General features: G+C 42.6%; 2 protein-coding genes across 3 annotated transcripts in view; both read left to right on the top strand.

Annotated features, from left to right (window-relative positions):
• The window catches only part of LOC145407709 (actin-2, muscle-specific-like), a 62,679-nt gene that overhangs the window by 20,040 nt on the left and 30,034 nt on the right, over window positions 1-12,605 (top strand). Inside the window, exon 1 of one of the 2 annotated variants that reach the window (XM_080278579.1) lies at window positions 11,208-11,693. The exons of the other annotated variant lie outside the window; for it this stretch is intronic. Coding sequence (XP_080134705.1) covers window positions 11,208-11,693 — 486 coding nt within the window. Of the gene's footprint in view, window positions 1-11,207; window positions 11,694-12,605 lie in introns of those variants that run through there. 2 annotated transcript variants of the gene reach the window in all.
• On the top strand, window positions 1,977-3,255 carry LOC145407734 (actin-57B-like). Its single transcript, XM_080278608.1, has one exon. It carries the CDS (start codon window positions 1,980-1,982, stop codon window positions 3,108-3,110), a length of 1,131 nt encoding a protein of 376 aa, XP_080134734.1. The 5' UTR covers window positions 1,977-1,979; the 3' UTR covers window positions 3,111-3,255.

The raw sequence follows: 12,605 nt of genomic DNA, 5'->3' as shown, positions 1-12,605 counted from the left end.
AGGTACCATGAATAAAATTGAACAATAAGTCTTCACAGTCGTTAAACAGTGGCGAAACAGGTACACTGTTACAATAACTGGAGATCGTGGGATGGCAGGGTCATTAGGGAACATATGTTGTCTTGTTTACAGTAATGACGATCATTTTGGCACCGTATCAGATGGGCATCAGCAGAAATAACACCCTGAGTGTGACATGCGTCCTGGGCCAGGGGCTCGCGAAAATACCCTGCGCCTTACCACAGCTCTTTCGCTAGCACCATAAATATACCACAGGAACATAATCTGAGGGACGCTGGGGTCAGCCTTGGATAATATATAGAACGATAACCAGGCCGTCCTGTCCCGCCCAGCTACCTGCCAGGCTAATGAGTCAACTGAGCCTTAACACCTTCTTGCGTTAGTGAAAGGTGGGTATATAAGGAGCTTCAGGCACTCACCTGGCCTTAGTGTACTTCAGGCTCAGGATACGTCGGGACCTGTGTACGTGACCCGGTGATAACTCTGTGATTATTAGCTTAACCATAGTCTCGTATATTATAGCTTGTAATCTAACTTAGCCTAAAACTACCATCTCTACATCATGAATGCTGAGTTATAACAAGAAATAAACATTAGAATATGGTGCTAGTCACGAAGCAGTGCTGTGTAAAGGATGTAACACTGTAGTATTGTCTATTTTTGCCTCTGAGCTATGTGAAATACGCCGCGAAAGGACGAAAATCTGACCCAAGTTAAAGTAAAAAGAATATTGTCCTGTTATTGGCAGCGTCGAGGGCTGCCTTGTGCCTGTAGTTTGCCCACTTAACCTGGCGCAGATTTTCGTCCTTTTTCAGAGTTATTCCCGTGGCCCATTGGCAGAATAAGACAGTCAGCTTAACCACAGCCTCATGTTTTACCCTTATTCATAGCAGTGTCTCGGGCTGCCATGTGCTTATAGTTTGTCCACCTAACTTTGGCGGAGATAGCTGTTTTTTTGCAGCCTATTTCCCTTAGTTCATTGTCAGAAAAAACAGTAAGCTTAGCCATAGTCTCGTGTCCTACCCCTGTTACTGCCAGCGTCTCAGGTTGTCATGTTCTCACAGTTCGTCCACCTTAATTTGACCGAGATTTTCGTCCTTTTATCACTTAGCTGTTTCCAGTAGTTCAGTGGCATATTACGATGATATTACGGCCCCACATTCTTTCCACAACACTTCCTCGTGACTAGCACCATCCAGTGGCAACCTGTTATAGTTCAGTGTTTAAGGCAGAAGGACATCAGTTTTAGGTCAAGTTAAAGTGGACATAGTATAGCACTGTCGATTTCAGTTTTAACACATTCTTCCTGTTTTATCAGTCGGAGGAAGTGAAAATCATGTTTATTAAAGCATAGTTTTTGGGTGAGTTGGCAGTCACAGTAAACTAGATCTCTCTCTCTTTGCCCCCTACACATTCCTGAGGTATCTATGATTAATACTGCAAATTAATCGTTCTACAACATTCTCATAACTTCACCACAAAAATATAGCGCATACAAGGAAACAATCATGTTAGCCAACAAAAAAAAAAAAAATGCAAACAGTTAACTGGAAGTGTAACAATTGAGTGAATATTCTGACTTAAAGCTAATTGCACATATTAGTACCAGTTTTGGATAAATAGTTGTAAAACCTGCTTAACTGCCAAACTGCTACCTAATGACGACAAAAGACCATCAGGTAAAGAACGATGACCACTCCAAATACAGAACAAGATCTTTCACAACGAACCATTCAGACGACTTATACAGCAATAAACAAAATTCCATTATCATTTCTCCGTGAAACAAAATAATACCCACCTATCTATAAAATGAAAAATATTCTCCTTAATATTAGTTGAATAAATGCATACAACGAATTATGTGTTTTCATATTCAAATGCCGTAAGTCCACAACTACATAATATTCTTCTTTTCTCCCCTTTCCAAACAGCCCAGCTGGACCTTAAAATTCATCATGTGTGACGACGAGGCAACTGCACTGGTTGTGGACAATGGCTCCGGCATGGTCAAGGCCGGCTTTGCCGGCGACGACGCACCCCGCGCCGTATTCCCCTCCATCGTAGGCCGTCCTCGTCACCAGGGTGTGATGGTCGGTATGGGTCAGAAGGACGCCTACGTCGGTGATGAGGCCCAGAGCAAGAGAGGTATCCTGACTCTCAAGTACCCCATCGAGCACGGTATCATCACCAACTGGGACGACATGGAGAAGATCTGGCACCACTCCTTCTACAATGAACTTCGTGTCGCCCCTGAGGAGTCCCCCGTCCTCCTTACTGAGGCTCCCCTCAACCCCAAGGCCAACCGTGAGAAAATGACCCAAATCATGTTTGAAACCTTCAACACCCCCGCCATGTACGTGGCCATCCAGGCCGTGCTGTCCCTGTACGCCTCTGGTCGTACCACTGGTATCGTGCTCGATACTGGAGATGGTGTAACGCACACTGTCCCTATCTACGAGGGTTACTGCCTTCCCCACGCCATCCTTCGTCTTGACTTGGCTGGCCGTGACCTGACTGCCTACCTGATGAAGATTATGACTGAGCGAGGCTACTCCTTCACAACCACGGCTGAGCGAGAAATCGTTCGTGACATCAAGGAGAAGCTTTGCTATGTCGCCCTCGACTTTGAAAATGAGATGAATCTTGCTGCCGCCTCCTCTTCCCTCGAGAAGTCCTACGAGTTGCCTGATGGTCAGGTCATCACCATCGGCAATGAGCGTTTCCGCTGCCCTGAGTCTCTCTTCCAGCCTTCTTTCCTGGGTATGGAATCTGTTGGCATCCACGAGACCGTCTACAACTCCATCATGAGGTGCGACATTGATATCAGGAAGGACCTGTTCGCCAACAACGTTCTCTCCGGTGGCACCACCATGTACCCTGGTATTGCTGACCGCATGCAGAAGGAAATCACGTCCCTGGCTCCCTCCACCATCAAGATCAAGATCATTGCTCCTCCTGAGCGCAAGTACTCCGTTTGGATCGGTGGCTCCATCCTGGCCTCTCTGTCCACCTTCCAGGCCATGTGGATCACCAAGGAGGAGTATGACGAGTCTGGCCCCGGCATTGTCCACCGCAAGTGCTTCTAAAATATATTCCCAATATAAAACCGACTATAGAAATATATTTTTTATTTTCGCTGTCATTCTTAATCTATCGTTGAGTATAATGAAGCGTCTACACCAGAGTTTTTTACAGTCAGGTCTGGTCAATATGTGTTCTCTTATTTCATGCGTATCACTTCCCTCTCTTCATACCAGTAATTGTACGTCTCATCTTTCAATACACGAAAGTTAAATAAAATTATTCTGAACGTATTCCTTTGTTTCCGTTGACCGAATCAGTGTCATAACAATATATGTTTATACTTCACGATTCCTCATAGCCTGCAGTAATTTAGCATTTTCGATGGTGCCTCTTGAGACTACTCTTTTTATTCTGATATTTACCTAAACATATTAGGGCATGACATTTCCTATTCATTAAATATAGCAGTTATACCACGACCCAACTGGTTATCTGATTATGCTGAGGTATAATGAAGAACTAAATAGCTACCATATATATATATATATATATATATATATATATATATATATATGTTTGTGTGTGAGTGTGTGTGTGTGTGTGTGTGTGTGTGTGTGTGTGTGTGTGTGTGTGTGTGTGTGTGTGTGTGTATTAGAAAAAGTTTTGTTGGTCCATACTTGTACGATTATGTAATCTGTATGATTAAGTATACGTAAGCCTCAAAAAAACAATTCTCCGGGAGCTAGCAGGCCAAAGTAGGCTGAATATTTATACTATCTTCATTATGAGCGCGTGTTAACTCTGATTCATGGAATCTGTATCTTAAGCAGTTGCCCAAAATGTCATCAACCTTCATAATGGAATGCTCTAATTTTGGATATATTTTTAACTCTGAGATAGCGAAGGACAATGCAGTGGAATGAAATATATCCATTTCTATCTTTATAGGTGTTTTTTAAACTATATGGCTTAAAGTTGGACTATACCTTCGCTTATTCAGTTTTAATTAATAAGTTGTAAACATCTAGTGTCCTATGTGTTGTCAACGTCTGGCTTTCACAACTAGGCAGCAGTCGTAATACAATACCAAGATAAAAACAAAACAGCCCTCCTCCCCTCCCCTCCCCCCACCCTTACAGAGCATTCTTTCCCCTCTGCCACCCCTACCTCCATCATTCCCACTCACTACCCTCCCTTCCCTTCAACCACCCACTCCCCCTAATTCTTGTACCTTAATACCCACCCTCTTCTTCATCTACTATCCCCAACCCTCCTACCCCAATACCTACATTTCCCTTCCAACCCTCCTATCTTAGTATCCTCCCTACCCCAATAATACCCATCCCCCGACACCAGTGCCCACCCTACACCTTCATCTCACCCCACCCCTCATCCTCCTATCTCAACAACCAGCCTGCCCCGCCCACTTCTTGCTCTCCCTCGGCCCCACCCACGCCAAGTCGCTGCCCATGTACGGCGTTACGGCATCTTTGAGTTTCTTTGCCCTCACTGCTTCTTTCTTCAGCTCCTATGCCCCTCCAATCACCCCTCTCCTCACCTCTCTTCCTCCTCGCACCCTCACCCCTTCCCCACCCCCTTCCCTAGCTCCTTCGTTCTGCCCTTCACTCATCCCTCTCCCATACCCATCCCTTGACATCTCTGTGGTTCTCTCACCCCTTTCCTCCCTCCTCTAGCGTTTTCACCTGTATCTCATTTCTCCTTACTTCCATCACTTCTCCCATCACATCCCACTAGCTTCCCTCCTCTTCCCTTCACCTCTTCCCTTCATCCCCTCAGTTTCTTCACCCCCTCACCCTTCCTCTTAGTTCCTTCACCTACTTACCTCCTCCTCACCTCGCCTTCACACCTCCTCAAGCCTCACTCCTCAGCCCTACACCCGAGCTATTTCCGACAACCCCCTCACCCCCACCCCCCCGCTGCATCATGACGGGAGGCACACCCAGCAGTCTGTCTCACGCCTGTCATGCCCCTTTGAAGCCAGAGAAGGACGGGAGGCGAGGCTAATGGAGTTTACCTTTTTTGTTTGTCTGTGGCCTAAATTAAAGTCGTGTCTCATTAGTAGCAGTAGTTTTAGCAGACTAATATGGAAGACAATATTAACTCTTTCGGTCTTTAAGCATTTGCTGTTATCTGACTATTTAATTTGGCTTCAGATAGACTTTCTGGATCTGGAGAGATTAGATGCTGCCTTCATTAACCCGTGCACTACTAGGGGGCACTTTTAAGCTCAATAAAATCGTTTGGTAACAGTATGAACAAGCTACAGAAAAACGTCATCGCATTAAGAGGGTACATAATTCACATTTTACTTTTCCTTTTGTGTCCGACTCAGGGCACAAACTTCACAGTCTGATCCAAAGTCCCAGGAGCCCTACACACAACAAATGATGGCACACACTTTTACATATCAACACTTGGTCACAAACTCTTACCGTTAGCACTGAATACATGCAAGGGATATCTCATTCACGACTGTTGCGCTGGTATTAGTGAAACTGTTTTTTGATGTGGCGGTGAGTCTCTATGGACATTTGTTAAGGATGTTTTAACTTTTTTTTTTTCCAAACTGTTCCCTGCCCCAGTTTGGGATTAGTGTTGCGATCTTTCAAAAGGCAGTCTAACACTCTACTATTTTGAATCCTCTCTTCTTACAGATACACTCGTAATAGCCCTCGCCTCCATACATATACTGCAAACTCGTAATAATAATGTTATGTATACCGTTCCTATTTTTTTTGCGAAGCATCCTTGATCCAAAGTAAAGCTGGCCGCTGTTGCTTTACATTAATATCATGCATACTTTTAGACGTGACGCAATCAAAGTGGACAAGTGACTGAAAGTTGATGGTCCAAAAACACTAAAATGGAAGGATGAGAAACTATGGGTATATCAACGTAACTAAAATAAAGTAGCTGGTGAATATTCAGTGAATATGCTGTATTAATCTACGCATCATTTCCTTTGCCATAATTTCATCACCTTAACATAGCACCTACCTGACACAGTGATATGGTGCTTGCCTGACACCAAAACATGACACTTCCCTGACATCAATACACAGCAATACGTCACTGATACATAGTAGTTCTCTGAATCAGACCACACCACTTGCCTGATACTAAAACAGCCTTTCAGGACACAAAGACACAGCACTTCTCTAACACAATAACACAACTCTTCCTCCTGACATTAAGACACCTCATTTTCCTGTCACCAAAACAGCACTTCATGACACTTTCCTGGCACCAAAACACAGACCTTCCCTGACACCAAAATACAGTTTCCTGAAACAGACACACAAAAAATAATACATTGATACGGTAGTTTATACTCCTCTGGAGACAGGAAGCCACTCCTAAGTTAAAAAAATATATTATACTATTGATTTAAAGAATTCAGTAAGTTTAATTCATTTTGTGCAATGGTGCATTTCTCAAACTTATACTTTCTACGTCCTACATAGTTAATTTCAGATTAGGAGAGAGATCTCGCAGTGAAGAGATTAAGGAATATTGTACTGAAAGGAGTATTGGCACTAGTGAGTGAAGGAAGAGGGGGGGGGTAGTGCAATGACGAGGGATTTCACGGGATTTTGCATTGTCTACGATGCTCGCAGTAGGCCGTAGTCTCTTTAGCTGGGGGTTTTCAGGCATTTTTTTTTTCTACAGTTTATTTTGCCAACTACATCTTCACCAGTTCAGCGCAATGATGTATCTTCATAATTTATTCTTGATACTTCCTGACTATATTATTCAACTTGGCACTAGTGAGGGGTTAATAAAGGTTTTACTTAATCCTCCCAACTGAAGAAATCCCTCCTATAAGAGAAAAAATGGAGGTAGGTAAAGTGTGTATTAAAGGCTAATTAGATTTAAGAAGTGATGATCCTTCTTCACCTATGTTGATATTAGAAAGGTATAAACCACATACAATACAGTAGACTAGTATTGTGTAATGTAAAAGATACTGGAAATGTTTGACGGTAGAAATATAAAATGCATCTGTCATCCCATCCCTCACTGCGCTATCAGGCACGTAGGAACCCGGGGCTAAGCTACGTAGTCCAACCATTTCAGGCTGACACTGTTGAGAAGCAGCACCATCCACATCTCGGATGTCTACCTTATGAGCCACATTCGGTTCGAGCCTTAATGACTAGACCACCAGGCGTGCATCTGGTTGGTTATATGGTTACTCTTCAGATTGAATGGTTTCCTGAAGTACGGTTCATAAAACTATTTGGTGTCATTCTGCATAGTCGCCTTCAGGTCCTTACAGTACATGAGTGAATGGATGATGAAGATTTTCTCACCCCTCACAACGCGGGATCTCTCCTGAACCGAATATAACCGTGTAGAGGTAGCTGGAATAAGATGAATGACATGTTACTAAAGAGGTTGCAAATCATCTGCATGGTCTGTGAATCCCTTTACAAATATGATAAATTCCTGCTTATACCTACAACGGTTAGCCCTTTCAGTGTATAATTTTCTACGTCCTTTCACTACAAGGTATATTTATCTCTTATACTGAATAAAATCCTGAGGCTGTGGCAACTTTACAAGAAAGGATTTTACCGTAATTTAGCTAAATAAAATCGTCTGATGCCATTGCTGTGAAGGTGTTAATGAACTTTCATTAATTTGACGTCATAGGTAAAACTAATGGGAAAAGTGTCCATTTTATTTCCAGCGAAACTTAGGTTATTCGTGCATTAAAAGATGTATGACGTCGAACGAAAAAAATTATGTCTTCCTCTATATTTTTAGTACTTCTGCTACCTATGTATATAGTTGTTGTTTTTTATTTTGAATTCAAATTTTATGATAAAGGCCTTTTTTAATTTTAGAAGTGGTGTTCTTATAACTGTACTTCACTGTTCTTCTGGGGGAAGCTGTGTAGCCATATGGAACCATATTTGTAGTGGCTAACTTGGCGTTGCATCAACTGTTTTGCCTGATGTCACATTTTTTGCCAGCTTGAGAATATGCATCTGTCTTGGCACAGATACCTCCTTGTCACTCCACCAGGCAAAATTATAGCTAGGTCCCTTATTGATACCTGATATTTCCTTTTAAATTCACTATATAACCAGTGAGAAACAAGGCTTCACCAGATAGCAATGCCTAACCACCTGGAAGTATGATTTGTTTGGCCCGTTTTACGAACGTCTATAATCGACCTTGAAATTTGGTACTGATCTATCTATAAGTGACACATCTACCCTAACCTGATTATCTGCCAGGCTAATGAGTCAACTGCCTGCCTTACAACTTGTTGCGGAAGCCTTATTGGTGGTATATAAGAGAGAGGGGCAGCGAAGAAGGGCTTAGTGTACTTCAGGCTCAGGATACACTTCGACCGCTGTACGTCTCTCGGTGATCATTAATTCGCAGTTTAACCTGTTCAGTACGAGGAGATCACACTACAACCTTCCATTTTCTTCCACTTAGAAGAGCCCATGGTAGTGAAGTGACTATTGAGGGCTATGTCTATCTCTTCCCTCTCATTTCGAAGAATCTGTCCTAATCTGAAAAAAAAAAAAACTCAGAAAAGAGCAAGAATAACATGAAAAATGACGTGGTCGGGCTGAAGGGATTAAGTACACGGGAAGCTGCCTGTACCGGTGGCATTGCGTAATTTTGTCCAGGGAGCTGGTTACTAGTGCACACTGTCATTTCAGACTCAAGAATATTAACTTTTAGAAATAAAATAAGCAAAGGATATGCCTGTCTCTTCAGCAGAATGATTTTCATTAGAAAATATTTGCAGTTTCATATCAACAAATACTTTAACTAACACATATATAATGTACAGGATCTCAGTTGTTTTCCGGAATTCATTTGGAATGTGTTGAAATAACTCATTTATTCCATGAAATCCTTCCAAAGCTTAAGAAAATCGTCCAGGGACTTGAAGAGCAGAGCAAAATAAGGCCTCAGCACTCAAAGGGTCTATGGAATGGTATAATATTTTTCTGTACAAGAGAAGGCATTAACAGTAATCTTCCTTAACCTCATTGACGACATCACTGAAACGAATAGGCATATAACGTAACGATAAATAACTCTGCCTGTGAAATGTCACGTATGAGGAATAAAGCAATCTTCTCTGTACACAGAGATGAGACAACATGACTCATTCCCATGTGTTAATATATTCTGGAGTTTAATCACAGGTGATCCATAGTAGTATCAGACTGGAGTCCTTCTTCAGCCATTAATAGGACTAAAATCTCGTCTTGGTGAAAAGTTGATCCTTTTACGAGCAAACCACTCTGATATGCCGCAGTTTATTTCTCACGGATCAGAAGGGCATTACTGTCGTTGCACTCAGCCCACGTTAACTTTGCTTCAGATTACCAACTCTCCATCTTGAATGCTCAGCTATGGCAAGAGAGTAACACACAAATATGGTACTAGTCAAGAAAATATGCTGTGTAAAGGAAGAACAACTGTTGCACTGTCTTATACCGTCAATGAATTATTATGCGTGAAGTACAGGTACGCTTCAAAAGGGCGTAAATCTCCTGCACCTTAAAGTGGACGGACTCTATCGGCCACAATAATCTCAGTTCAAGAATTAATATAACAATGCCACATTCGGCAGGTGTCTCCAGAGGTGTTCTTGTTTTTCACTGCCTTCTTTCTCTCTTCGATTTACTGTCAAGTTTTCAGCAAACTCCTAACCATCCAAACCTTTCAGTACAACGCTAAATGCAAGCCTTAGACATCTGTTATCGAGATTTTACGCCTATCATAGTGCATGATTAATGTATAATTCTATGAAAATTTTCAAAGTGACAGCCAGTCATGAACAACTATTATATTATCACGCAAAGTTTATAACGCTAATACTGCTTAAACGGCCGCAAATAAACGGCTGCAATTAACTGACATGGCCGCCACAAGTCGTCTCTCTTTTGCTTTTTGAAAGAATAAAGCATCGTTTTTCTTTATGATTTTATCTTAGCAGTACTTGCTGTTTGGAAATAATGGATTATAGTTAGAAACCACAGATAGCAGAGAACTGCGTTAATTAAACTCTTCAGGATTGTACTGGCCCTCTTAGCTCAGATAAAACTGTTAGGAATTTATGCTGCCTCCAAGGTTTTCGTCCAGTCAAGCCAGAGTAATGCTCACGTTCACACCTACGAGTGGGTCCTCATTACCCAGCAGCAATGCGAATGAGCGACACGATAGATTATAAACTCATTATTTGCACACTATTTTATCACCGCCGCTGGATCTTTGCAATATCACACTCATCCAGAAGAGACAGCTACAGACGTACAAATGAATCTGTAAATTTATCGCCTCCCAAATACGTTTACTGTCCAGCTGCCATAGAAGTAACGCTATTTTCCATTAGCTAATCGGATAGATTATTACATTTCCTAAAAGTACGGCGTTCACAGATTATACTGTCCAACCTTGTTGCAGGTGTCAGATGACCAGAGCTTTAAAGCGATATGTTTTGCATCCCCGTAAAAAGTTCATGTAGTTTTCATATTACGATTAATCAGTAATACACATCTCGTACATACCGTAGCAGTGTTTTAAGTTAGTGGTCTCGGACTACCATTGAAAACTTTAAACCGTCTTCGAAAGCCTTCATTGTTTATGTTTATGTACTTTCAGATAAATTCACGAAATGATGGAATCTGACAAATTGACGAGATTATTTCATTAATTATTCATGCAGTACATTCATATACAGTATATTACTATAGTCACGGCACTGCAATATTTTCTCAGATGCTTTTTAAAGATGTATCGTAATCTACCGTCAGTCACACAACTTCTGTTTATTCTAGGTTCTAATCTTTAGCTGAAATCAATGTTGGCTGACACTACTTACAAGTATACGAGAAAAGTTCCTGATCTATTCAAGGAACCCTTTTTGCTCCTAAAAAGAGTTAAGATTTCTTGACATTACTACAAAAATTTAGCAATGTCCTGAACCCAACTCGATCTTATGCCCTAATGAATATGGAATATTAAATTCTCTCTGCTAAGCAAATTTTGTTCCTCTGACTACTTAAATAATTACTGAACTGGTTTATTGCAAAATAATCTGAATAAAACCAAAATCTTATTAAAATAGGTTTAATATCTTTTCCAGTCCTGCCATCAACATGTGTGACGACGAGGCAACTGCACTGGTTGTGGACAATGGCTCCGGCATGGTCAAGGCCGGCTTCGCCGGCGACGACGCACCCCGTGCTGTATTCCCCTCCATCGTAGGCCGTCCTCGTCACCAGGGTGTGATGGTCGGTATGGGTCAGAAGGACGCCTATGTCGGCGATGAGGCCCAGAGCAAGAGAGGTATCCTGACTCTCAAGTACCCCATCGAGCACGGTATCATCACCAACTGGGACGACATGGAGAAGATCTGGCACCACTCCTTCTACAACGAACTTCGTGTCGCCCCTGAGGAATCTCCAATCCTCCTCACTGAGGCTCCTCTCAACCCCAAGGCCAATCGCGAAAAGATGACACAGATTATGTTTGAGACCTTCAATGGCCCAGCCATGTACGTGGCCATCCAGGCCGTGCTATCCCTGTACGCCTCTGGTCGTACCACTGGTATCGTGCTCGATACTGGTGATGGCGTGACCCATGTTGTCCCCATCTACGAGGGTTACTGCCTTCCCCACGCCATCCTTCGTCTTGACTTGGCAGGCCGTGACCTGACTGCCTACCTGATGAAGATCATGACTGAGCGTGGTTATTCTTTCACAACCACGGCTGAGCGAGAAATCGTTCGTGACATCAAGGAGAAGCTCTGCTACGTCGCCCTCGACTTCGAAAATGAAATGAACCTTGCTGCCGCTTCATCGTCTGTTGAAAAGTCCTACGAGTTGCCTGATGGTCAAGTCATCACCATTGGCAACGAGCGTTTCCGCTGCCCTGAGTCTCTCTTCCAGCCTTCCTTCCTGGGTATGGAATCTGTTGGCATCCACGAGACCGTCTACAACTCCATCATGAGGTGCGACATTGATATCAGGAAGGACCTGTTCGCCAACAACGTTCTCTCTGGTGGCACCACCATGTACCCTGGTATTGCTGACCGCATGCAGAAGGAAATCACGTCCCTGGCTCCTGCTACCATCAAGATCAAGATCATTGCTCCTCCCGAGCGCAAGTACTCCGTCTGGATCGGTGGCTCCATCCTGGCCTCTCTGTCCACCTTCCAGGCCATGTGGATCACCAAGGAGGAGTATGACGAGTCTGGCCCTGGCATTGTCCACCGCAAGTGCTTCTAAGTTTTACCTAGAATGCATTATCCTTAATGATGTACTGTGTCAGTGAACTTTTCTTATTTCTCTTCCTTATACCCTGATAACAGCGATTAATTGAATGATTGGTCACAATAAACATTAATATTTGAGTGTTGTTGTGATTATTCCTTGAATGTATTTACCGTTTGTTATAATTCGAAGTTCTACAGTTTGTGATGATACAGAATACGCATATGATGACACCACACATTAACAGTTTATTGGATATAATTATAGTTCGAGATAGAAAAT

The sequence above is a fragment of the Coenobita brevimanus genome, chromosome 74 (genome assembly GCF_032717465.1).
Source record: "Coenobita brevimanus isolate Jiangsu-jjx chromosome 74, ASM3271746v2, whole genome shotgun sequence".
Classification (NCBI taxonomy): domain Eukaryota; kingdom Metazoa; phylum Arthropoda; class Malacostraca; order Decapoda; family Coenobitidae; genus Coenobita; species Coenobita brevimanus.
The sequence above is the reverse complement of the archived record's forward strand: the minus strand, read 5'-3'. Positions and strand labels throughout refer to the sequence as shown.